The sequence below is a fragment of the Chiloscyllium plagiosum genome, unplaced genomic scaffold, assembly GCF_037043375.1.
Source record: "Chiloscyllium plagiosum isolate Xiang-an unplaced genomic scaffold, Cpla_swu_hap1 HiC_scaffold_7, whole genome shotgun sequence".
Lineage (NCBI taxonomy): Eukaryota > Metazoa > Chordata > Chondrichthyes > Orectolobiformes > Hemiscylliidae > Chiloscyllium > Chiloscyllium plagiosum.
In genome coordinates, this window is record NW_028270145.1 from 113,640,482 (window position 1) to 113,665,283 (window position 24,802).

General features: G+C 43.5%; 1 protein-coding gene across 18 annotated transcripts in view; it reads left to right on the forward strand.

Annotated features, from left to right (window-relative positions):
• obsl1a (obscurin like cytoskeletal adaptor 1a) overlaps window positions 1-24,802 on the forward strand; it is a 306,290-nt gene that overhangs the window by 183,763 nt on the left and 97,725 nt on the right. For all 18 annotated transcript variants that reach the window (XM_087989381.1, XM_087989386.1, XM_087989383.1 and 15 more), the window contains 5 exons: window positions 6,669-6,944; window positions 9,432-9,707; window positions 11,437-11,712; window positions 14,728-15,003; window positions 16,209-16,484. In XM_087989381.1, the coding sequence (XP_087845507.1) occupies window positions 6,669-6,944; window positions 9,432-9,707; window positions 11,437-11,712; window positions 14,728-15,003; window positions 16,209-16,484 (1,380 nt within the window). The remainder of the gene's footprint in view (window positions 1-6,668; window positions 6,945-9,431; window positions 9,708-11,436; window positions 11,713-14,727; window positions 15,004-16,208; window positions 16,485-24,802) is intronic.

The window sequence follows — 24,802 nt, forward strand, 5'->3', positions numbered from 1 at the left end:
CAGAATATTTTGTCTTTTGGTATATCTGTCTCTTCTGCACTGCCCCCCAAATGTAGCATAATGAGGCCTGACATTGCTATTTCTTGGGCGAATTGGGTCTGTAGGTAATATCTACCCACCCACCTCCACCCCCTCCCCCACTAACCATTGCCACCTGCTGTTTGATGCTCTGCTACCTTAAAAGCATGTAAATTAGGAAATTTGGCCCCTTGGGTCTGCTCCAACACGCAATGAGATTGTGGCTGATCTGATTACTCCCCATTCTCAACAAACCCTTTTATTGACATCACATGTGACCTCACATCCCTTTTATTATCAAGAATTTATTGACCCCACCTGAATAACATTCGTGGACTCTCCTTCTAATGCCCTTTACAGAGTCGTGACCCTCTGTAAGAAAAAAAACATGTCTTCAGTTTTGCCTTAAATTGTTAATTACATATTGTTGAACAGTGACCCCAAGTTTCAGATTCTCTGATGAGGGGAAACATCCTCTTCACATTCATTCCAATACCCCTCAGGATCCCAAATGTTTCAATCAAGTCACCTCTTACTCTTCTAAATTCCTGGAAATGTGAATATACAAACGAGGACTATGAGTTGGCTACTAAGCCTATCAAGCCATCACTGCCATTTAACAAGGTTATGGGTATTCTAATTACAATTTCAAATCTCTTCCCACCTATCCCAATAACCTTTCACCCCCTTGCTTATCTAGAATCTATCTACCTCTGCCTTAAATTATTTAAGAACTCTGCTTTCGCCATCTTTTCAGGAAAAACATTCCATATATTCATGACCTTCAAGAATGAGAGATTTCCTTAGAATGTAAGACCATAAGAAATTGGAACAGGAGTAGGTCATTCGGACCATTGAGCCTGTCCTGCCATTCAGAAGGATGATAGCTGACCTGACATCCACTTACCTGTCCTTTCTGATAACCCTTGATTGCTCAACTGTTCAAGAATCTATCTCAGTCTAAATATGCACAAGGACTCTGCCATCGCAACTCACTGTGGCAAGGAGCTTCAAAGACTCATGAACCTCACAGATGGCAGATTTCTTTCTGTAAAGGGCATCAGTGAACCCAGTGGGTATTTACAACGATTGACAAATATATCGCTCGTCCTTCAGTCTTGCTGCGTCAAAACCCTGGCATTCCCTCCCAAGGAACACTGTGGGTCAACCTATAGCAAACGGACTGCAGCAGTTCAAAATGGCAGTTCACTATCACATTAGAAAATAGAACATAGATCAATACAGCGCAGAACAAGCCCTTCAGCCCTCGATGAGCTGATCTAAGCTCATCCCTCTATACCATCCCATCATCATCCATGTGCTTATCCAAGGATTGTTTAAATCTCTCTCATGTGGCTGAGTTAATTACTTTGGCACGGAAGGCGTTCCACGCCCTTACCACTCTTTGAGTAGAGTCTGCCTCTGACATTTGTCTTAATTCTATCACCCCTCAATTTATAGTTATGCCCCCTCGTACAAGCTGACATCATCATCCCAGGAAAAAGACTTTCACTTTCTACCCTATCTAATCCTCTGATCATCTTGTATGTCTCTATCAAATCCCCTCTTAGCCTTCTTTCCAATGAGAACAGACCCAAGTCTCTCAGTCTTTCCTCATAATAGCTTCCGTCCAGACCAGGAAACATCCTGGTAAATCTCCTCTGCAACTCTTCCAGTGCTTCCACATCCTTCCTGTAATGGGGTGACCAGAACTGTACACAATATTCCAAGTGCGGCCGTATTAGCCTTTTGTACAATTGCAGCATGACATTACGGCTTCGTAACTCAATCCCTCTACCAATAAAACCTAACACACCGCATACCTTCTTAACAGCACTATCAACCTGGGTGGCAACTTTCAGGGATCCATATACACGGACTCCAAGATTCCTCTGCATATCCACACTACCAAGATTCTTTCCATTGAACCAGTACTCTGCCTTCCTGTTATTCTTCCTAAAGTGAATCACCTCATATTTATCTGCATTGAACTCCAGCCCAATTCTGCAGATTATCCGAGTCCCCCTGCAACCTGCAACATTCTTCCACATTTTCCACTACTCCACTGACTTCAGTGTCATCTGCAAACTTACTAACCCATCCACCTATACCTGTGTCTAACACATTTATAAAAATGACAAACAGCAGTGGTCCCAAAACAGATCCTTGTGGCAACCACTAGTAACCAGACTCCAGGCTGAATATTTTCCTTCAACCACCACTCGCTGCCTTCTTTCAGAAAGCCAGTTTCTAATCCAAACTGCTAAATCACCCTCAACCCCATGCCTCTGCATTTTTTCCAATAGCCTACCATGTGGAACCTTATGAAAGGCTTTATTAAAGTCCATGTATAGTACGTCAACTGCCCTACACTCATCCACATGTTTGGTACTTTCTCAAAAAACTCTGAGGTTTGTGAGACATGACCTGCCCTTGACAAAATCATGTTGACTATCTGAAATAAAATTGTTGCTTGCTAGATGATTATAAATCTTATCTTTAATAATCCTTTCCAAAACCTTTCCTACAACAGAAGTAAGGCTCACTGGTCTATAATTACCTGGGTCACCCCTACTATCCTTCTTGAACAAGGGCACAACATTTGCAATCCTCCAGTCCTCTGGTACTAAACCAGTAGACAATGGCAACTTAAATATCAAAGCCAAAGGCTCCACCATCTCCTCCCTAACTTCCCCAAGAATCTTCGGATAAATCCCATCCGGCCAGGGGACTTATCAATTCTAGAAAGAGTGAAAGTTGACAACACCTCTCCCTCACTAACCTTGATCCTTTCTAGTCTAATGTCTCATATCTCATTGTTCTCTACAATATTCTCCTTTTCCTAAGTGAAAATCAATGAGAAATAATTGTTTAGCTCCTCTCCGATCTCCACAGGGTCCACACACAACTTCCCACTTCTGTTTTTGACTGGCCCTATTCCTACCTTAGTCATCCTTTTATTCCTCACATACCTGTAGAATGCTTTAGAGTTCTCCTTTATTCTACCTGCTAAAGACTGTTCATGTCCTCTCTTTGCTCTTCTTAACTCTCTCTTTAAATCCTTCTGAGCTAATCTGTAACTCTCCATCTCCTCATCTGAACTATCTCGTCTCATCGTCACATGAGCCTCCTTCGTCCGCTTAACGGGATGCAATTTCTGTAGTAAATCATGCTTCCCTTACTTTATCACTACTTCCCTGTCTGACAGGGATATACCTATCAAGGACACGCAATATCTGTTCCTTAAACCAGCACCACATTTTAATTGTCCCCATCCCCTGCATTTTCCTACCCCATTCTCTGCATCCTAAGTCTTGCCTAATCGCATTATAATTGCCTCTGCCCCATCGATAACTCTTGCCCTGTGGCACATACCTATCCCTTTCCATCACTAAACTAAACGTAGCTGAATTATGGTCACTCTGTCCAAAGTGCTCACCTACCACTAAATCAGACACCTGGCCTGGTTCATTACGAAGCACCAGATACAGTGTGGCCTCCCCTCTTGTCGGTCCTTCGACATACTGTATCAGAAAACCTTCCTGCACACATTGGACAAAAACTGATCCATCCAACATACTAGAGTGAAAGCATTTCCAGTCAATGTTGGGGAAGTTAAAGTCCCCCATAATGACCATCCTGTTCCTTTCACTCCTACGCAGAGTCATTTTGCCAATCCTCTCCTCCACCTGCCTGGAACTCTGCAGAGGCTTATAAAAAGCTCCCTGCAGTATGACCTCTCCTCTCCTGTTCCTAACCTCAGCCCATGCTACCTCAGTAGACGAGACCTCATCAAAAGTTCTCTCAGCCACCGTTATACTGTCCTTGACTAACAAGGCCACACCTCCCCCTCTTTTACCGCCTTGCCTGTTCTTAATGCAAGATCTAAACCCTGGAACCTGCAACATCCATTCCTCACCCTGCTCTATCCACGTCTCCAAAATGGCCACAACATCGAAGTCCCAGGTACCTATCCATGCTGCAAGCTCACCTACCTTATTTTGGATACTTCTGCTGTTGAAGTAGACTCACTTCAAACCAGTTTGCTGTCTGCCAGCACATTCCTGTGACCGTGAAATCCTGTCCCTGCCCTCCCTGCTCTCATCCTCCTGTGCACTGGAACTACACTTCAGGTTCCCGTCCCCCACTGAGCATTCTTCAGGGCAGTTTGGGTTGGGCAATAAATACTGGCAAACCAGCAAAGCCCATGTCCCATGACAGGTTTTTACAAATGGTTAAATGGTCACTAGTAGTTGAACTTTTTATTCCGGTAATTTTATTGAATTTAAATTCACTACATGGTGGGAATTGAACCCTTGTCCCCGGAGCATTAGGTTGGGTTTCTGGATTACTAGTCTAGCTAAGCAGCCTGCCATTGTTGGCCAGTCTGGCCTACATGTGACCTCAGTCCCACAACAATGTGGTTGATATGTAACTTTCCTCTGGTTAATTAGAGATTAACAAATAATGCTACCCACATCTGATGATAGAATAAAACAAAATCTTGCAATCTTTATCTTGTATTATAAATTTTTCGTCCCTATTAATTTTTTATGATTCGGAGATGCCAGTGTTGGACTGGGGTGTACGAAGTTAAACATCACACAACACCAGGTTATAGTCCAACAGGTTTAATTGGAAGCACACTAGCTTTCGGAGCGACGCTCCTTCAACAGGTGATTGTGCAGGGCTCGATCGTAACACAGAATTTACAGCAAACATTTGCAGTATGTTGTAACTGAAATTATACATTGAAGAATTGATTGTCTGTTAAGCCTTTCATCTGTTAGAATACAGTGATAGTTTCACTTCTTTCATGTGTAAATCACAAAACCGTTTTTTTTAAAAGTTGCATTCTCGGGTTAGCTGTTAACAATGGTGATAGCTAGACAATGTGTTGAAGGTGTTAGCCCCCTGTGTTCTCTGCCTATGACCTGATATTTAGATTGATTCCAATCTAAAAAGTGAAATAACAAAGTTTTGCATAAATTCATGCAGTTTTTGAGCTCAGAGCTCGAATTGAATCTATGTGGTTTTTGAGCAAAGTGCAATGTAACTTTGTACCAAAAAAATTTCACCACACACAATACATATGTGTGCATGTGGGTCTTTGTCTGTCTGTATGTGTGTCTGTCTGGGGTGGGGGTTGTGAGTGTGAGAAAGTGTGTGTGTGTGTGTGTGTGTGTGTGCAGAGTGTCTTAAGTCTGTGAGGGGGTGCATGTGTGGGAGTCTGTGTGTCTATAAGGATGTGTTTGGGTGTCTGTGTGCGCGTCTGTGTGTATCTGTGTCCGTGTGCATGTGAGAATGTGTGTATGTGTAGGAATATCTGTGTGTGTGTGTGTGTGTGTAGTGCAATGATCACCTGTAATGTGACATGAACCCAAGGTCCCGGTTGAGGCCCTCCCTATGGGTACCGAACTTAGCTATCAGCCTCTGCTCAGCCACTTTCCTCTGCTGCCTGTCCCGAAGTCCACCTTGGAGGATGGTCACCCGAAGGTCCGAGGCTGAATGTCCTGGACCACTGAAGTGTTCCCCAACTGGGAGGGAACCCTCCTGTCTGTTGATTGTTGTGCGGTGCCCATTCATCCGTTGTCGTAGCCTTTGCTCGGTTTCCCCAATGTACCATGCCTCTGGGCATCACTGCCTGCAACGTATAAGATAGACAATGTTGGCTGAGTCACATGAGTACCTGCCATGTACACGGTGGGAGGTGTTCTCACGTGTAATAGTGGTATTTATGTCCACAATCTGACATAAATTTATCCTATCCATGCCCCTCATAATTGTGTAAACCTCTATTCGGTCACCCCTCAGCCTCTGACGCTTCAGGGAATACAGCCCCAGCCTGTTCAGCCTCTCCCTGTAGCTCAGATCCTCCAACTCTGGCAACATCCTTGTAAATCTTTTCTGAACCCTTTCAAGTTTCACAGCATGTTTCCGATTGAAAGGAGACCAGAATTGCACGCAATATTCCAACAGGACCAGGTACGTACAGCAGATTTCCTTCCCAAAAGGACATTAGAGAACCAAATGTTTTTTTCTTCCCCACCAACAATCGATAACACTTTCATGGTCATCATTAGACTCTTAATTCCAGGACTTATTGAATTTGAATTCCACCATTTGCCCTGTCGGGATTCAAATCCAGGGTCCCCAGAACATTATCTAGGTCTCTGGATTAATATCTAGTGATATACACCACAGCATCACCTCCCCTGGTTAATTTATTGGTCATCAATAAAGGCAGTCATAAATGTAGAGAAGCTTCTTAAGCAGAAAATGGTGAGAATATGGAACTCTCTCCTTCATGGAGTGAATGAAATGACTAGTACTGATACATTTATGAGGAACCTATAGGTGAGCAAAGAATTGATGGTAGTGCAGAAAGGGTGAGATGTAAAGGTATGGGAAGAAGTTCTTCTAGTGAACTAGACCCAAAGGAAATCACAATGGCCTATTTCTGAGTTGTAAACATCTCTGTAACTATATGTAAAGGTATTGATCATCTGTCCTAAAATGTTCTCATCTTGTGTTAAGTTGAATTTGATTGCACATCTTGAGATAGCTTGACAAAGGTGGAGGTGCTATATAAATGCATGTTCTTGTATAGCGTCACCATTAAACTGATAACTCCATGGTTCTTTCTGCAGAGCCACCGATTAAGATAATCAGACAGACAGAGGGTCCAACAGAGCACAAGTACCTGACCTCCGAGGTCATTACACTCCAGTGTGAGCTGTCTCAGCTGGATGGTGTTGCCAAATGGTACAAGGATGGGGAGAAGATGGTGGAAAATGAGAGGATCTTCATTGGGAATGAGGGAGCATTCCGATCACTGCGGGTACTAGATGCTCGGACGACAGACTCGGGAGAGTACCTCTGTGATGTCCAGAGTGACAGCGTTGTATTCGGAGTATGTGTGCAAGGTAACAAAGCTTGGATTCAATGCCCTCACCTGTCCAAGCTTGACCCTGACCATCCCCAAAGTCAGGGTGCTGCTTGACCCTGAGCTCAGCTTCCAATTCCTTCTCTCCATAACAAGGACATCGACCTCCTTCTGTACAATATCGGTTACTGACAGCACTCTGCATGTCTCTGACACCTCCAAACCTCCCCTTGGTTTCTCATCTTCTGTCCTCCATAATCTTCAGCTCATCCAATACTCTCTGCTCTGTATCCAAATTGCACTAAGTGTATTCACCAATCAGTTACTGTGCTCAGCAACTTACTTTATCAAGAGATTGAGCACCCAAACAGCCCAGTGATCATGAAGCGGTGTTTCTATATTCTCCTGGCATCAGGCCTTTACTAAGATAAAGTTAAATTGAGAGTAAAACCAGGAAAATGCAGTATTAACATTGAATTCAGGCTACAGTTCATCATCTTGGTTGAGGAATCTTTTGTGTCTCTGTCTGTCTGTCTGACTCTGTCCCTGAATGAGGCCCCTGCCTGACATTGGTATACCTCTGTTCAAACCAGGTCTGTAGGTACTATATGGCTCCTTTGCTACCCTTCCTCACCATTGCCACCTGCTGTTGGAGGCTCCAGTCCTTATAAGCATGTAAGTTATGAGTAGGCCACTCAACCCCTTGGGTCTGCTACTCTAGAACATAGAACAGTACAGCACAGAACAGGTCCTTCAGCCCACGATGTTGTGCCGACCACTGATCCTCATGTATTCACCCTCAAATTTCTGTGACCATATGCATGTCCAGTAGTCTCTTAAATGTCCCCAATGACCTTGCTTCCACAACTGCTGCTGGCAACGCATTCCATGCTCTCACAACTCTCTGTGTAAAGAACCCGCCTCTGACATCTCCTCTATACTTTCCTCCAACCAGCTTAAAACTATGACCCCTTGTGTTAGTCATTTCTGCCCTGGGAAATAGTGTCTGGCTATCGACTCTATCTATGCCTCTCATTATCTTGTATACCTCAATTAGGTCCCCTCTCCTCCTCCTTTTCTCCAATGAAAAAAGTCCGAGCTCAGTCAACCTCTCTTCATAAGATAAGCCCTCCAGTCTAGGCAGCATCCTGGTAAACCTCCTCTGAACCTTCTCCAAAGCATCCACATCTTTCCTATAATAGGGTGACCAGAACTGGACGCAGTATTCCAAATGCGGTCTAACCAAAGTTTTATAGAGCTGCAACAAGATCTCATGACTCTTAAACTCAATCCCCCTGTTAATGAAAGCCAAAACACCATATGCTTTCTTAACAACCCTGTCCACTTGGGTGGCCATTTTAAGGGATCTATGTACCTGCACACCAAGATCCCTCTGTTCCTCCACACTGCCAAGAATCCTATCCTTAATGCTGTCCTCAGCTTTCAAATTCGACCTTCCAAAATGCATCACCTTGCATTTATCTGGTTGAACTCCATCTGCCACCTCTCAGCCCATCTCTGCATCCTGTCAATGTCCCGCTGCAGCCTATAACAGCCCTCTATACTGTCAACAACACCTCCAACCTTTGTGTCGTCTGCAAACTTGCTAACCCATCCTTCAATCTCCTCATCCAAGTCATTAATAAAAATTACAAACAGTAGAGGCCCAAGGACAGAGTCCTGTGGAACACCACTCACCTCAGACTTCCAATGACATCTGATTACTCCCAATTCCCACAAAAACCTTTATAGCATTTCACTCCCTTGGTTATCAAGAATTAATTTAGTCCACCTGAAAAATATTTGAAGACTTTGCTTCCCTTGCTATTTTGGGAACAGAGTTCCACAGTCTCATAACCCTCTGTGAGAAAACAACTATTTCAGCCCCATTACTGTGGGTTTGGAGTCAGATGTAGGCCAGATCAGGTAAAGAACAATATTGAACCAGATCGGTTTTTCCTGACAATTAACAATGATATCATGATCATCAATAAACTTAATTCCAGGGTTTTATTGAATTCAGATTCCAACATCTGCCATGGTACTATTCAGTCCCAGGACCCCAGGATATTACCTGGGTTAATAATCTGGTGATTACACCACCATGCCATCACTGCTCCTTGTTATCTTACTGGTCATTAATAAAGTCAGTTATGAATATATAGAAGCTTCTTAACCAGAAAGTAGGGAGAATGTGGAACTCGCTCCCTCAGGGAGTGAATGAAATGATGAGTGCACATAAGTTTATGGGGAACATATGGGTAGTGCAGAAAGGGTAAGATGTAAAGGTGTGGATTGTGAACCAACACCAACAGAGTTATGATGGGCTGACGGGTTTATTTCGGTGTTGTAAACCTCTGTGTAATTGTATGTAAACGTATTGATCACCTGTCCTAATATGTTCACATGTTAACTCAAATTTAATTGCATATCTGGAGCCAGCTCTGCAAAGTAAAGGTGGTAAATAAATGCACATTCTTGTTATTGATGCACCATTAAACCAACACCTGCCTGGTTCTATCTGCAGAGCCACCGGTTAAGATAATCAGACAAACTGAGGGTCCAGCAGAGCACAAGTACCTGACTTCAGAGAACATTATGCTCCAGTGTGAACTGTCACGGCTGGATGGTGTTGCCAAATGGTACAAGGACGGGGAAAAAGTGGTGGAAAATGAGAGGATCTCCATTGGGAGGGAAGGAACGTTCCGATCACTGAGGGTACTGGATGCTCAGACAACAGACTCTGGAGAATACCTCTGTGATGTCCAGAGTGACCGCATTGTATTCAGAGTGCATGTGGAAGGTAATGAAACTTGATCTCAGTGCCCTCACTGTGCTAAACTCGATACTGACCATTCCTAATCTTGGAATTTGGTTTGACCCTGAACTTAGGTTCCAATCACTTCACCTTTCCTTCACAAAGACACTGACTTCTGTGTAATGTCGCCCACCTCCAGTCCTTCCTTAACCTGACTTAACCTGTGTTCCTCTGACACATTCTAACCTCCCTTTGGTTTCTCATCTTCTGTCTTCCATAATCTTCAGCCGATCCAATATTCTCCAATCTATATCCAAACTACATCAAGTCAATTCACCAAACAGCTCCTGTGCTTAGAAATTTATTCTATCAAAGGATTGAAGCACCCAGACAGCCCAAAGTTCATATTTACTTTATTCCAATGGTATCAGACTTTTACAAAATTAAGACTAAAACTATGAAAACATTATATTTACATTGAATTGCGACTATAGATCACATCTTGGCAGAGGAATCTTTAACTGTCAGCCTCATTTTCATTCTCTCTCTTTCACTCTCTCTCTTTCGCTCTCTCTCCCACTCTTTCCCTGCCTCCCTCGCTCACAGAATGAGACCACTGTCCGATATCTATATGCCTTTATGAAAACAGGGACTACTATATGGCTCCCCTGCTACCCTCCCTCGCCATTGCAACCTGCTGTTATAGTCTCCAATATTTTATAGCATGTAAATTAGGTGTAGGCCACTCAGCCCCTCAGGTCAGCTCCTCAATGCATGAGACTATGGCTGATCCAAGTACATCACATTGCCACTGAGTTCTTTATAACATTTCATTCCCTTGCTTTGCAGCAGTAACTTTGTATTTCTCGTGTCTTCTATCTTTGTATGGTCTGCCTGTACTGTATGCAAAACAAAACTTTTCACTGCACCTAGGTAAATATGACAATAATAAATCAAAAAAGCATGAAGAATTTATTTACCCTGCCTGAATAACAGTCCAAGTCTCTGCTTCCCTTGCCATTTTGGGGAGAGACTTCCACAGACTCATAACCCTGAGTAAGAAAAATAACTTTTTCAGTCCCATTTCTGTGGACCTGGAGCCACATGTGGGCTGAGACCAGGAAAAGACAGCAGATTTCCTTTCCTAAAAGACATTAGTGAACCAGATGGGATTTTTTTGACAATCAACAGTGGTACATGATCACTATTAGGCTGTTGATACTATATTTTTACTAGGTTTGAATTGCACCATCTGCCATTTTGGGATTCGATCCCAGTGACCCCAAACATTATCTGGGTATCTGCAATTCTAATCTACTGCTCATATCATTAGTCCATTGCCTCCCAGGTTAACTTATTGGTCATTAATAGACAGCCTTGAATACAAAGAAACATTTCACCCAGAAAGTGGGGAGTATGTGGAACTCACTCTCTTAGGAAGTGGATGAACTGATGAGAACAGATGCATTTATGGGAAACCTATGGATGATCAATCCATGGTGATGTAGAAAGGCTGAGATGCAAAAGTGTGGGACGATGTTCTTGTGATAAACTAACGTCAAAAGTTATGATTGGCTGAATGGCCAGTTTCTGTGTCGTAAACTTCTGTGTATTTGTATCAAATTGATTACCTATGTTCACACATGTCACTTGGTGTCAATTTTTGTTTGATTTCTCATGTCTCAGGATAGCTCTATGAAGATAAAGCTGCTAAATAAATGCACATTCTTGTTGAGCCACCTTTTAAGCTGACGTTTCCTGATTCTACCTGCAGAGCCACTGGTTAAGATAATCAGACAGTTTGCATGTCCGGCAAAGCAGAAGTACCTGACCTCTGAGGACTTTGTGCTCCAATGTGAGCTATCTCGGCCGGATGTTGTTGCCAAATGGTACAAGAATGGGGAGAAAGTGGTAGAAAATGAGAGGATCTCTCTCAGAATGGAAGGAACGTTTCGGTCGCTGCAAGTTCTGGAAGCTCAAGTGACAGACTCAGGAGAGTACCTCTGTGATGTCCAGAGTGATAGCATTGTATTCAGAGTGCACGTGGAAGGTAACAAAGCTTAGGTTCAGTGCTGTCAACTGTCTGAGCTTGATCCTGACCAATCCCAAAGTTGAAGTGCTGCTTGACCCTGAGCTCAGCTTCCAATCCCTTGCCTCTAAAACAAAGAGTACGATCTCCGTCTGTGTAATATCACCTATCTCTAGTCCTTCTTTAACCTGACTGTTACTGACAGCACACTGTGCACCTCTGTCACTTCCAAACAATGTTGTCCTCTTGGTTTCCCACATCCATCTTCCATAATCTTGAGTTCAGCCAGTATTCTCCCATCTCTATCAAACTGCACCAAATTTCTTACAATATCTCCTGTGCTTATAAACATATTCTGTTGAAGCAACCAGATGGCCCAAAGATCATGAAGCAGTGTTTCTTTATTCTACTGACATCTGGTCTTTACAAACCTGAAATTAACTTAAAACTAAAACTAGGAAAGTGGATTATTTATGTTGGATTGAGACTGTCGTTCTCATCTTGGTTGAGGAATCTTTTGTGTCTCTGTATCTCCCTGTCTGTCTGTCTCTGTACATGAATGAGCCCTCTGCCAGACATTGATATGCCTTTGTGCAGACTGGATCTGTAAAGGATCTTTATCTATTGGGCCAATGCACTGAGGAATGGCAGATGGAGTTTAATTTGGATAAATGTGAGGTATTGCATTTTGGCAAGATGAACAAGGGCAAAACATATATAGTTAATGGTAGCAGAAACACTGAGGCGTTCAGGAACCTAGTCCTTTAAAAATTGTGTCACAGTTAGACAGGATGGTTAAGAAGGCATTTAACATGCTTGCCTTCATTGCTCAGACCATTGAGTGTAGGAGTTGAGATTGCACAGGATGTTGGTGAGGCCACTGATGGAGTACTGTGTCCCGTTCTGGTCGCCCTACTATGCGAAGGACATTATTAAATTGAAAAAGGTTCAGAGAGGTTTGTAAGGATGTTGTTGGGACTTGAGAGTTGAGTTATAATGAATGGGCTCGGACTTTTTTCACTGGAGTATAGGAGGTTGAGGGGTGACCTGAAGGAGGTTAATAAAATCACGGGGGGCAGAGATAAGGTCAATAGCAAAGGTCTTTTCCCTAAGATGGGAGGGTTCAAAACTAGAGGGCATATTTTTAAGGTGAGAGGAGAAAGATTTAGAAGGGACCTGAGGGGTAACCTTTTCACACAAAAGGTTGTTTGCCTGTGGATTGAATTGTAAGAAGTGATAGATGCTGGTACAAATACAACATTTAAAAGAAATTTGGACAGCTACATGAATAGGAAATGTTCAGAGGGATATGAGGAAGTGAGGACTGCAGATGCTGGAGATCATAAGCCCTGATGAAGGGCTTATGCCCGAAACGCGATTCTCCTGCTGCTCGGATGCTGCCTGACCAGCTGTGCTTTTCCAGCACCATATTCTTGACTCAGAGGGATATGAGCCAAACACAGACAAGTGAGACAAGTTTAGTTTTGGAAACTTGGTCGGCATGGACTGGTTGGACCAAAGGTCTGTTTCCATGCTGTATGACTCTATGACTCTACTGTCTGACTCCTCCCACCATTGCCACCTGCTCTTGGAGGCGCCAGTACCATACAACATGTAAATTGGGATTAGAAATAAGCCACTCAGCCACTCAAGTCTGTTTCTCCATGCATTTAGATTGTGGCTGATCTGAGTGCTCCTTATTCCCATCAACACCTTCGTAACATCTCACCCCCTCCTTATCAAGAATGTAATTCCCCAGTCAAAAAGTGTGACACTGGAAAAGTACAGTAGGTCAGGCAGCATCTGAGGAGCAGGAGAGCCAACGTTTTGGGCTTAATCCCTTCATCAGGGTTCGTTCCTGATAAAGGGTTTGCACCCGAAACATCGACTGTCCTGCTTCTTGGATGCTCCCTGACCTGCTGTGCTTTTCCAGCACCACATGTTTTGACTCTGCTTTCCAACAACTGCAGTCCTCACTTTCTCCTATGTATTTACCTCAGCTGAATAACATTTAAAGACTATCTTCCCAAAAGGGCAAGGGAGGCAGAGTTTCAAGACTCATAGCCCTCTGTAAACAAAAATATCTTTTTCAGCCTTATTGCTGTGCACCTGGAGTCATATGTAGGCCAAGACCAGATAAGGACAGCATTTCCTTCCATGAAAGGTATTAGTGAACCAGATGGGTTTTCTTGACAATCAGCAACAGTATCATGGTCATCATTATTTGGAGATGCCGGTGTTGTACTGGGGTGTACAAAGTTAAAAATCACACAACACCAGGTTATAGTCCAACAGGTTTAATTGGAAGCACACTAGCTTTTGGAGCGATGCTCCTTCATCAGGAGGCTCCACTATCACCTGATGAAGGAGCGTCACTCTGAAAGCTAGTGTGCTTCCAATTAAACCTGTTGGACTATAACCTGGTGTTGTGTGATTTTTAACCACGGTCATCATTAGACTCTTAATTCCAGGTTTTTATTGAAGTCAAATTCTTCCATCTGCTATGGTGAGATTTAGACCCAGGGTTCTCAGAAAATTACCTAAATCTCTCGATGAATAGTCTACTGATAATATCACCAGCCCATCGTTTCTCAGGTTATCTTATTGGTCATTTATAAAAGCATTCACGAAGACAGGGAAACATATCACCCAGAAAGTGGGGAAAATATAGAACTCGTGCTCTCAGAAATTGAATGAAATAACAAGCACTGATACATGTATGGGAAACCTATGGATAAGCAAAGAATTGATTGTGATGCAGAAAGGGTGAGATGTAAATGTGTGGGAGGATGTTCTCGTAGTGAACTAACATCGACAGCCATAATTGGCTGAATGACCAATTTCTGTATTGTAAACGTTTGTGTAATTGTATGTAAAGGCACTGATCACCTGCCCTAATATGTTCATGTGTCTTGGTGTTAACTTGAGTCTAATTGCACATCTTGAGCTATCTCTACAAGGTAAAGGTGGTAAATAAATAGATATTCTTGTTATTGATACACCATTAAACCAACACATCCCTGGTTTTATCTGCAGAGCCACCAGTTAAGATAATCAGACAGACCAAGGATCCAGCAGAGTATAAGTACCTGACCTCCGAGGATATTACCCTCCAGTGTGAACTGTCTTGGCCAGATGGTATTGCCAAATGGTACAAAGACAGGGTGAACGTGGTGGAAAATGAGAGGATCACCATGGGAAGGGAAGGAACGTTCCGGTCTCTGCAGATATTGGACGCTCGGACAACAGATTCTGGAGAGTACCTCTGTGATGTACAGAGCGATAACATTGTATTCAGAGTGCGTGTGGAAGGTAACAAAGCTCAGGCTCAGTGCCCTCACAGAAGCTTTCCCCAGACACTTTTCTCGTTTTTGCATGCTGACACAGATGATGCTCACTGAGACCATCAAAAATATATTCGTCTTTGTGACACAGGGGAATATCACTCAGGCAGTAACTCCAGACTCAGTCCCTGTCCCTCATGGGATAGGTGGGATTCTGTGGTGCTCCTGAGTTTCTGACACAATCTCCATCCTCACCAACTATCATGTATCACCAACTACACCCCAAAACCCCCACCAAATTTCTTGAGCAAGTTGTCACCCAGTTTATTCCCCATCTTTTCCAGCACCTCAGTGTTTGTCCCATTAGGTTTTTGCTTCTGTGCCCATAAGAAAACTGTTCTGCTCAGGGTACAAATGTCACCTTGTGTGCCCGTGATTGTGGCTAAACTTTCCCTCTTCATGTTCTCAACCTTTGACACATTGACCATCCTTGTCCAACCCCTCTTTCACTATTGTCGCTCTGATGGGATTCTCTCACGGTTCCCTTCCAATCCCTCACATTGGATACAGAGAATTACCCTCAGTAGCCTCTCTTAGTGTTCATTCTCTGTCATCTCTCGTGACCTCCAAGGATCGGTCATCAGCCCCCTCCTGCATCTTTCTTACAAACTGCTCCTGAGTGTCATCGTCTGCAAACAGCAGGTCAGTTTTGTACCAACCAAACTCAGCCCTCCCCCACCAGCACCTTGGTCAATACTTTCTGTTCTTCATCAAACTTCTTAAAACCTATCCCTTTCTGCAGGTTTAGTGCTGTGGTTATCGAATTATGTTTGCTAACCATGCTGTGACATGTTAGAGCATGTTTTATAAATGCATATTTTACTCTGAAGAGGTGCTATATCAATGCAAGATTTTAATGTGTAAAAGTGCAATATAAGTGCAATTTTTTAATGTACAACCATGCTATATAAGTGCATCTTTTTACTGTCAAAGGTGCTTTATAAATGCAAATTTTTACTGTGCAAATTTGCCATATAAGTGCATGTTTTTTTTCTGTAAAAGATGCTTTCCAAATTCAATTCTTATGATTAAAAGTGCTATATAAATGCAATTTGCTCTTGCTATATAGCTATAAATATCTGGCAATGATAAGGGAAGTCTCAATGCCCTCGATGATGGGTATACTAAATTCTGATGGTTCATTGTTGATAAACTTCATGGTATTCCTTCCAGATCCTCCTGTAATGATTGTTGGAAGCTCCCATATCTCGGAAGATCGCAGTTTCATTGAGTCTGAGACCATTGCTATTACATGTAAACTATGCCATCCAGATGTGCAGGTTCGCTGGTCCAAGGATGGGATTGAGCTGCGGCCCAGTGACAAAATCAGGATAGAGTCACGGGGTCTGATAAGGGAGCTGATGATCTTCGACTCTGAACCATCCGATTCTGGACAATATGTCTGTGATGCTGACTCAGACAAACTGACTTTTAAAGTGACTGTCACAGGTACAGCCCTCATATCGTCAGGCCATTAGACAATAAGATGTAGGAGCAGTGGGTAATTCAGCCCATCACAGTCTGCTCTGCCATTCAATAAGGCCATGTCTGATCTGATAATCCTTGACTCCACTTTCCTGCCTTTTCCCCAAACTCTTGATTCCTTTACTGATTAAAAATCTGTCTGTCTCAACCCTGACTATACTTAATGACCCAGCCTCAACAGCCCACCGCAGTGAAGAATTACACAAATTCACTACTTTCTGAGGGAAAATCCTCTCAGTTTTAAATATCTGACCCCTTATTCTGAGATTATTCCCTCTGGTTCTAGACTTCCCACAAGGGGAAACAACCTTTCTGCATCTACCCTGTCAAGTCACCTAAGAAACTTGTATACTTCATTCTTCTCAACTCCTTTGAATACAAACCCAACTTACAAAACCTGTCCTCATAAGACAGATCCTCCATAACCAGTATCAGCCTAGTGAACCTTCTCTGTGATGTCTGTAATGTTGAAATGCCTCTCCTAAGATAAGGGGAGCACAGCTGTTTACAATATTTTGGCTGTGGTCTACGGTGATCATTCCGTGTGTCTGTCCTATTATCCACTGAACTTGGATGTTACTTTTTTAAAATTAATGCATGAGGACTCCGAAATCCATCTGTTCTGAAACATTTTGGAGTCTTTCTCCATTTAACTAATGTTTACCTCCAGTATTCTTCCTGCCAAAGTACATAGCCTCATGATTTGGAGATGCCGGTGTTGGACTGGGGTGTACAAAGTTAAAAATCACACAATACCAGGTTATAGTTCAACAGGTTTAGTTGGAAGCACACTGGCTTTCAGAGCGTCGCTCCTTCATCAGGTGGTAGTGGAGGACTCAATCCTAACCCACAGAGTTAATCAATTCCTAATGAGAAATTAATTAGAGTCATAGAGATGTACAGCATGGAAACAGACCCTTCGGTCCAACCCGTCCATGCCGACCAGATATCCCAACCCAATCTAGTCCCACCTGCCAGCACCTGGCCCATATCCCTCCAAACCCTCCCTATTCATATACCCATTCAAATGCCTCTTAAATGTTGTAATTGTACCAGCCTCAACCACTTCCTCCCGCAGCTCTTTCCATACCCGTACACCCTCTGTGTGAAAATGTTGCCCCTCAAGTCTCTTTAATATCTTTCCCCTCTCACTCTAAACCTATGCCTATGCCCTCTACTTCTGGACTCCCCAACCCCAGGGAAAGACTTTGCCTATTTACCCTATCCATGCCCCTCATAATTTTGTAAACCTCTATAAGGTCACCCCTCAGCCTCTGACGCTCCAGGGAAAACAGCCCCAGCCTGTTCAGCCTCTCCCTATAGCTCAAATCCTCCAACCCTGACAACATCCTTATAAATCTTTCAAGCTTCACAACATCTTTCCGATAGGAAGGAGACCAGAATTGCACGCAATATTCCAACTGTGGCCTAACCAATGTCCTGTACAGTCGCAACATGACCTCCCACCCCCTGTACTGAATACTCTGACCAATAAAAGAAAGCATACCAAACGCCTTCGTCACTATCCATTCTACCTGCGACTCCACTTTCAAGGAGCTATGAACCTGCACTCCAAGGTCTCTTTGTTCAGTAACACTCCCTAGGACCTTACCATTAAGTGTATAAGACCTGCTAAGATTTGCTTTCCCAAAATGCAGCACCTCGCATTTATCTGAATTAAACTCCATCTGCCACTTCTCAGCGCATTGGCCCATTTGGTCAAGATCCTGTTGTAATCCCTCTTCGCTGTCCACTACACCTCCAATTTTCATCTACAAACTTACTAACTGTACCTCTTATGCTCACATCCAAATCATTTATGTAAATGACCATTAGACCATTATCATTAATGGGACACGACATATCCTTTATGATCCCTCAAGTGGAGAAAGTGAGGACTGCAGATGCTGGAGATCAGAGCTGAAAATGTGTTGCTGGAAAAGCACAGCAGGCCAGGCAGTATCCAAGGAACAGGAGAATCGACGTTTCGGGCATGAGCCCTTCTTCAGGAATGAGGAAAGTGGACACACTTTCCTCATTCCTGAAGAAGGGCTCATGCCCGAAACGTCGATTCTCCTGTTCCTTGGATACTGCCTGGCCTGCTGTGCTTTTCCAGCAACACATTTTCAGCTCTGATCCCTCAAGTGGCTTGGTCCCCAGGTGTTCTTCACTTTGGGCCTATAAACTATCCCATGGAGTCTAAGGGCCCAACACTGGAACTATTTCTGTAGTAACCTAGTCATAGTGTAACCTAATCCTCACAGTCCAATTTAGACAGTGTCAGCGAGGGATCACTGCTATTTTTATCCTAAACAACAGGTGCTTTGGTTTAGATATTAAAATTCACCATCGCATCCACCCCAACCCTGGAATATTGAGTGCTGTGTCCATGTCAGAAAAAGAGACAGAAACAAAGAGAAATTGAGACAGAGATCAAGAGAGAAAGATAGACTGAGAACGGGACTAAAGACCGCTCTCCCAATCTCAGCATGCAGTACACTACCTGTTAGGTTGGTGGTATGATTTTACCTCCAGTGGCGTATTTATATCTGATGTGGCATTAATTATGTTATCTCTTGTAACTTGAGAAACTGAATGTGGTTTCGTTAGACTGAAGAATCCAACAGGTATTTATTACAATTATATAAAACAACTGCAGATGCTCAAGATTCGAAACAAAAACAGAAATTGCTGGGGAAATTCAGCAGGTCTCAGCAACTGAAACAGTTAATGTTTCAAGCCCAATGACCTCATCAGATATTTATTATAATTATAACTAACTATTATACATTCACACATATACAAGTGTTTGGCTACTGTTATGCCATTCAACTATAACTTCCAGTAGACTGTTATGCTTCAAATGAATTTGGGGTAAGATGGAGTCAATATGGAGGTTATAATCTCAGGTCTCACATTATTACTAACAGTAGTGTCATCATGAGCATGTCTGTTAAAGATAAACTGACACATTGACCATGCAATAAATGCAACAAACTGAACAATATTTATAAAGTCAAAACAATTGCAGGTCTGCGGGGAAAGAGCAGGAATGAATGGGACTAATCAGGTACTTCTTTGAAAGAACTTACACAGGCTTGCTGGGCCAAATGGCTTCCCTCTGTGCAGTAATATTCCATGATTTTACAGAACCATTTTAACCTATTCATCTACAGAAAAGACATGAGAAAGAGTAACACTTTACAGTTTTAGATACAAACATACTGTGCAGGTTTTTCACAAAACGTTAAAGTAGAATAGATTTTAAATGATGATGAGCTGGAGCTGAATTGTTGGTACGACAAGTTAACAGGGTAATTAAAAAGGCATAGAGGACATTTGCCTTTATCAGTTAAGACATAGGTTATAAGAGGAGGGTGGTAATGTTGGAGCTGCAGAACTTTGGTTAGGCTGCAGCTGGAGTACTGTAAGTGATTCTGGTCACCCCACTATAAGAAGAATGTGATTGCACTGGAGGAGTGTAGTGGAAATTCACCAGGATGGAGCAGTTTAGCTATGAAGAGAAGCTGGATAAGCTCAGGTTGTTTCCTTTGGAGCAGAGAAAATTGAGAGGGGACCAGATAGAGGTGTGTAAGATTGAGGGGCATGGACAGGGTGAATAGAAAACAGCTATTTCCCTTGGTCAGAAGGTCAATAACCAAGGGGTATGAATTCAAAGTGAAGGCAGTTGAGATGGGATTTGAGGAAAATCTTTTTTTCACCCAGATGGAAAGTGGGACTAGTGTAGCTTGAGCCCAACTAATCTTGTCATCACTGGCTGTCCCTCAATTTGAAGGTGTTGTCTATTCAAGGGGTGTGAATATCTGCTGAGGGACTTCTTGTCTGACCAATTCCTAGCATCCCTCCCCCCCTCCCCAGGTCTCTGGGTACACAAGGCAGAACATCTCACAGGGCAGTGGAATATGGATTTGTTTCATTTAAATGCCTGAAGTTGCCTTCAATTAGTCAAGTATTAATCTTGCCTTTATTAGTCAAGGGATGGAGTTTAAGAGCAGGAGGTTATGCTGGAACCGCATCAGATGTTGGTTAAGCCACAGTACAGTCTGGAATCCACATTATAGGAGGGATATGATTGCACTGGAAAAGGTGCAGAGGGGATTTATTAGGACATGGCCAGGGCTGGTTATGAAGAGATTAGATAGACTTGGGGATGTTTACCCTGGTGCAAAGGAGATTGAGAGAAGACACAATTGAGATTTGTAAAATTACAAGGGGCATAAATAGGGTAAACAGGAAAAAAAAATCTTTCCCCTTGGTGGAGGGATCAATGATCGGAACGTGGATTTATGGTAAAGGCAGGAGATTTAGAAGGAAAAACCTTTTCACCTAGAGAGTGGTCGGAATCTAGAACTCTCAGCCTGTAAGGGTAGTAGAGACAGAAAGTTTTGCGGAGAGGCAATAGCCTGGTGATATTATTGCGGGGCTGTTAATCCAGAGATCCAGGTAATGTTCTGGGGCGTCAGGTTTGAACCCTGCCATGGCAGTTGGTGGAATTAAAGAGTCTAATGATGACCATTAATTCATTGTAGAATGTTGGAAAAATCCATCTGGTTCCCTAATGTCCTTCAGGGAAGGAAACTGCCATCCTTACCTGGTCTGTCCTACATGTGTCTCCAGACCCACAGTAATGTGTTTGACTCTTAATTGCCCTCTGGATAATAAATACTAGCCTAGCCAGCGGTGCCCTCATCCCATGAATGAAAAAAAAATGTATTTAGATGTGTACTTTCGATGCCAAGAAATACAAGGCTCTAGGTTAATTGCTGGAAAAAGGAATTGGAATAGTTAGGTGGTTGTTTTTGACCTGCATGGATGGAATGGGCTGAAGACATACACAAATGTTTGACTAAATTCTTCTCTGCAGTCACTCTGCCTCTTTATTAAGACATTAAATACAAAGCCTGATGAAATTTGATGGACAGGTTATCTGCCATTTTTGAATGATTGGCAACAAGCTCCTCCCAGTCATTAATGTCAATGATGCCTTGCTCCAAGAAGGGTTTCAGACTGAGAAATCACAAGTTGGCAGGAGCTGCTTTTCAACCACCTGTATACAGTGTCTCGTCCATTGTTCTGAAGATAGGGTCACTTGACCAGAAATATTAGTCTGCTTTCTCTCCATAGATGCTGCCAGATCTGCAAAGTTTTTCCAGCAATTGTTTATTTTGTTTCTCGTGCATTGCTAGTAGAGCTAGCTTCAAGAAGTACATTATTTTGTTTGATAATCCTCCACTGATTCTAGAGAGTGTGGTAGAGGCATTGTCGGATGCATGTCTCAGTTGTGTTTATGTGTCACTGATTCACAGTCCAGATCTCACTGCAGTACAGCAGTGTGGTGGTAACAACAGCTGTGTATACCAGGAATCTTGTTGACTTGTGGAGATTTTTGTGGTGAAACATGATTGTAGTTTGTAGAAGGCTAGGCTAGCATAGCTGATCCAGAGTTGGATCTCTTCATCAATGCTGTCTCAGCTCATTTATGCAACTACTAATGCTGCATGCCACTCCAATGCTCATTGTAGGATCTTGCTGTGCACATTAAGTACGTTGTTTTCCAACTTAAATTTCATAAAGTACTTTTGTTTAATTCTTTCACTGGGTGTGGGTGTCACTATCAAGGCTAGCATTTGTTGCCTATTACTAATTTCCCTTGAATGAGTGGCTTGCTCAGCCACTTTAGAGAGCACTTAAGCATTGACCACAACACTGAATTCACATGTAGGCCAGACTGGGTAAGGACAGTAGATGTCTTTGCCTAAAGGACACTATTGAACCAGATGTATTTTTATGATAATCATGTTAACATCTAATATCCTTATCCAGTCTGGCCTACATGTGAACCAGATGCATTTTTATGATAATCATGACAACATCTTTTTTATATAGAATCCCTACAGTGTGGAAACAGGCCCTTCAGCCCAACAAGTCCACACTGACCGTCTGAAGAGTAACCCGCCCAGACCCATTCCCCTACCTTATTATCTATATTTACCCCTGACTAATGCACCTAACCTACACATTCCTGGTTTGGAGACGCCGGTGTTGGACTAGGGTGTACAAAGTTAAAAATCACACAACACCAGGTTATAGTCCAACAGGTTTATTTGGAAGCACTAGCTTTTGGAGTGCCGCTCCTTCATCAGGTGGTTGTGGAGAATAAGATTCTAAGACAGAATTTATAGCAAAAGTTTACAGTGTGATGTAACTGAAATCATATATTGAAAAAGACCTGGATTGTTTCTTAAGTCTCTCATGTTTTAGAATGACCATGTTGGTTTCAGTTCTTTCACATGTAAACCGCAAAACGTTTTTAAAAAGTTACATTCTCAAGTGAACGTTAACAATTGCTATCATGTCGGCCCATATAATGTATTGAAGATGTGAGCTTCCATGTGAGGCTGTCTGTGCCACAATGGATAGACTGATTCTAATCTAAAGTATGGATTTACAGAATCTTACATGGATTCATGCAGTTTTTGAGCAAAGTAAAATGTAATTCTGCAAGTACAGATTCACCAAACAAACTTATATGTGCATGTGTATGGGGTGGAGGGGGGAGGTGGGTGGGGGTTATGAGTGTCAGTGAGAGAGTATAAAGGGGTATAAGTCTACGAGAGCAAAAGAGAAAATGCTGGAAAACCTCAGCAAGTCTGGTAGCATCTGTAAGGAGAGAAAAGGGCTGACGTTTCGAGTCTAACTGACCCTTTGTCAAAGCTTTTCTGTCCTTACAGATGCTGCCAGACCTGCTGAGATTTTCCAACATTTTCTCTTTTGGTTTCAGATTCCAGCATCCGCAGTAATTTGCTTTTATTTAAGTCTGCGAGAGGGTGTGTGTGGGAGTGTATGTGTGAGCGTATGAAAGAGGGTCTGCATGAGTGTGTGTATCTGTAGGAGGGTGTTTGGGTGGGTGTGTGTGTGTTTGTGTGTGTGTGTGTGTGTGGGTGTCAAGATTAGAGTGGTGCTGGAAAAGCACAGCAGGTCAGGCAGCATCCGAGGAGCAGGAAAACCGAAGTTTCAGGCAACAGCCCTTCATCAGAAGGGCATTTGCCCGAAACATCTGCAGTCCTCACTTTCACCAGACTGTGTGTGTGTGTTTCTGTCTGTGTGTGTGTAATGGGATGGAAATGTGTTGCTGGAGAAGCGCAGCAGGTCAGGCAGCATCTAGGGAACAGGAGAATCGACGTTTCGGGCATTAGCCCTTCTTCAGGAATGAGGAAAGTTTGTCCAGCAGGCTAAGATAAAAGATAGGGAGGAGGGACTTGGGGGAGGGGCGTCGGAAATGTGATAGGTGGAAAAAGGTCAAGGTGAGGGTGATAGGACAGATTGGGGTGGGGGCGGAGAGGTCGGGAAGAAGATTGCAGGTTAGGGAGGCGGTGCTGAATTTGATGGATTTGACTGAGACAGGCTGGGGGGAGGGGAAATGAGGAAACTGGTGAAATCCGAGTTCATCCCTTGTGGTTGGAGGGTTCCTAGCCGGAAGATGAGGCGTTCTTCCTCCAACCGTCGTTTCGCTGTGGTCTGACGATGGAGGAGTCCAAAGACCTGCATATCCTTGGTGGAGTGGGAGGGGGAATTGAAATGTTGAGCTACAGGGTGGTTGGGTTGGTTGGTCCGGGTGTCCCAGAGGTGTTCTCTGAAACGCTCCGCAAGTAGGCGGCCTGTCTCCCCAATATAGAGGAGGCCACATCGGGTACAGAGGATGCAATAGATGATATGTGTGGAGGTACAGGTGAATCTGTGGCGGATATGGAAGTTTCCTTTGGGGCCTTGGAGGGAGGTGAGAGGGGAGGTGTGGGCGCAAGTCTTGCACCTCCTGCGGTTGCAGGGGAAGGTGCGGGGAGTGGAGGTTGGGTTGGTGGGGGGTGTGGATCTGACGAGGGAGTCACGGAGGGAGTGGTCTTTACGGAATGCTGATAGGGGAGGGGAGGGAAATATATCCTTGGTGGTGGGGTCCGTTTGGAGGTGGCGGAAATGACGGCGGATAATGCGCTGTACATGGAGGTTAGTGGGGTGGTAGGTGAGGACCAGTGGGGTTCTGTCCTGGTGGCGGTTGGAAGGGCGGGGTTCAAGGGCGGAGGATCGGGAAGTGGAAGAGATGCGGTGGAGGGCATCGTCGATCACGTCGGGGGGGAAATTGCGGTCCTTGAAGAAGGAGGCCATCTGGGATGTGTGTTTTTGGAACTGGTCCTCCTGGGAGCAGATGCGGCGGAGTCGAAGGAATTGGGAGAATGGGATGGCGTTTTTGCAGGGGGCAGGATGGG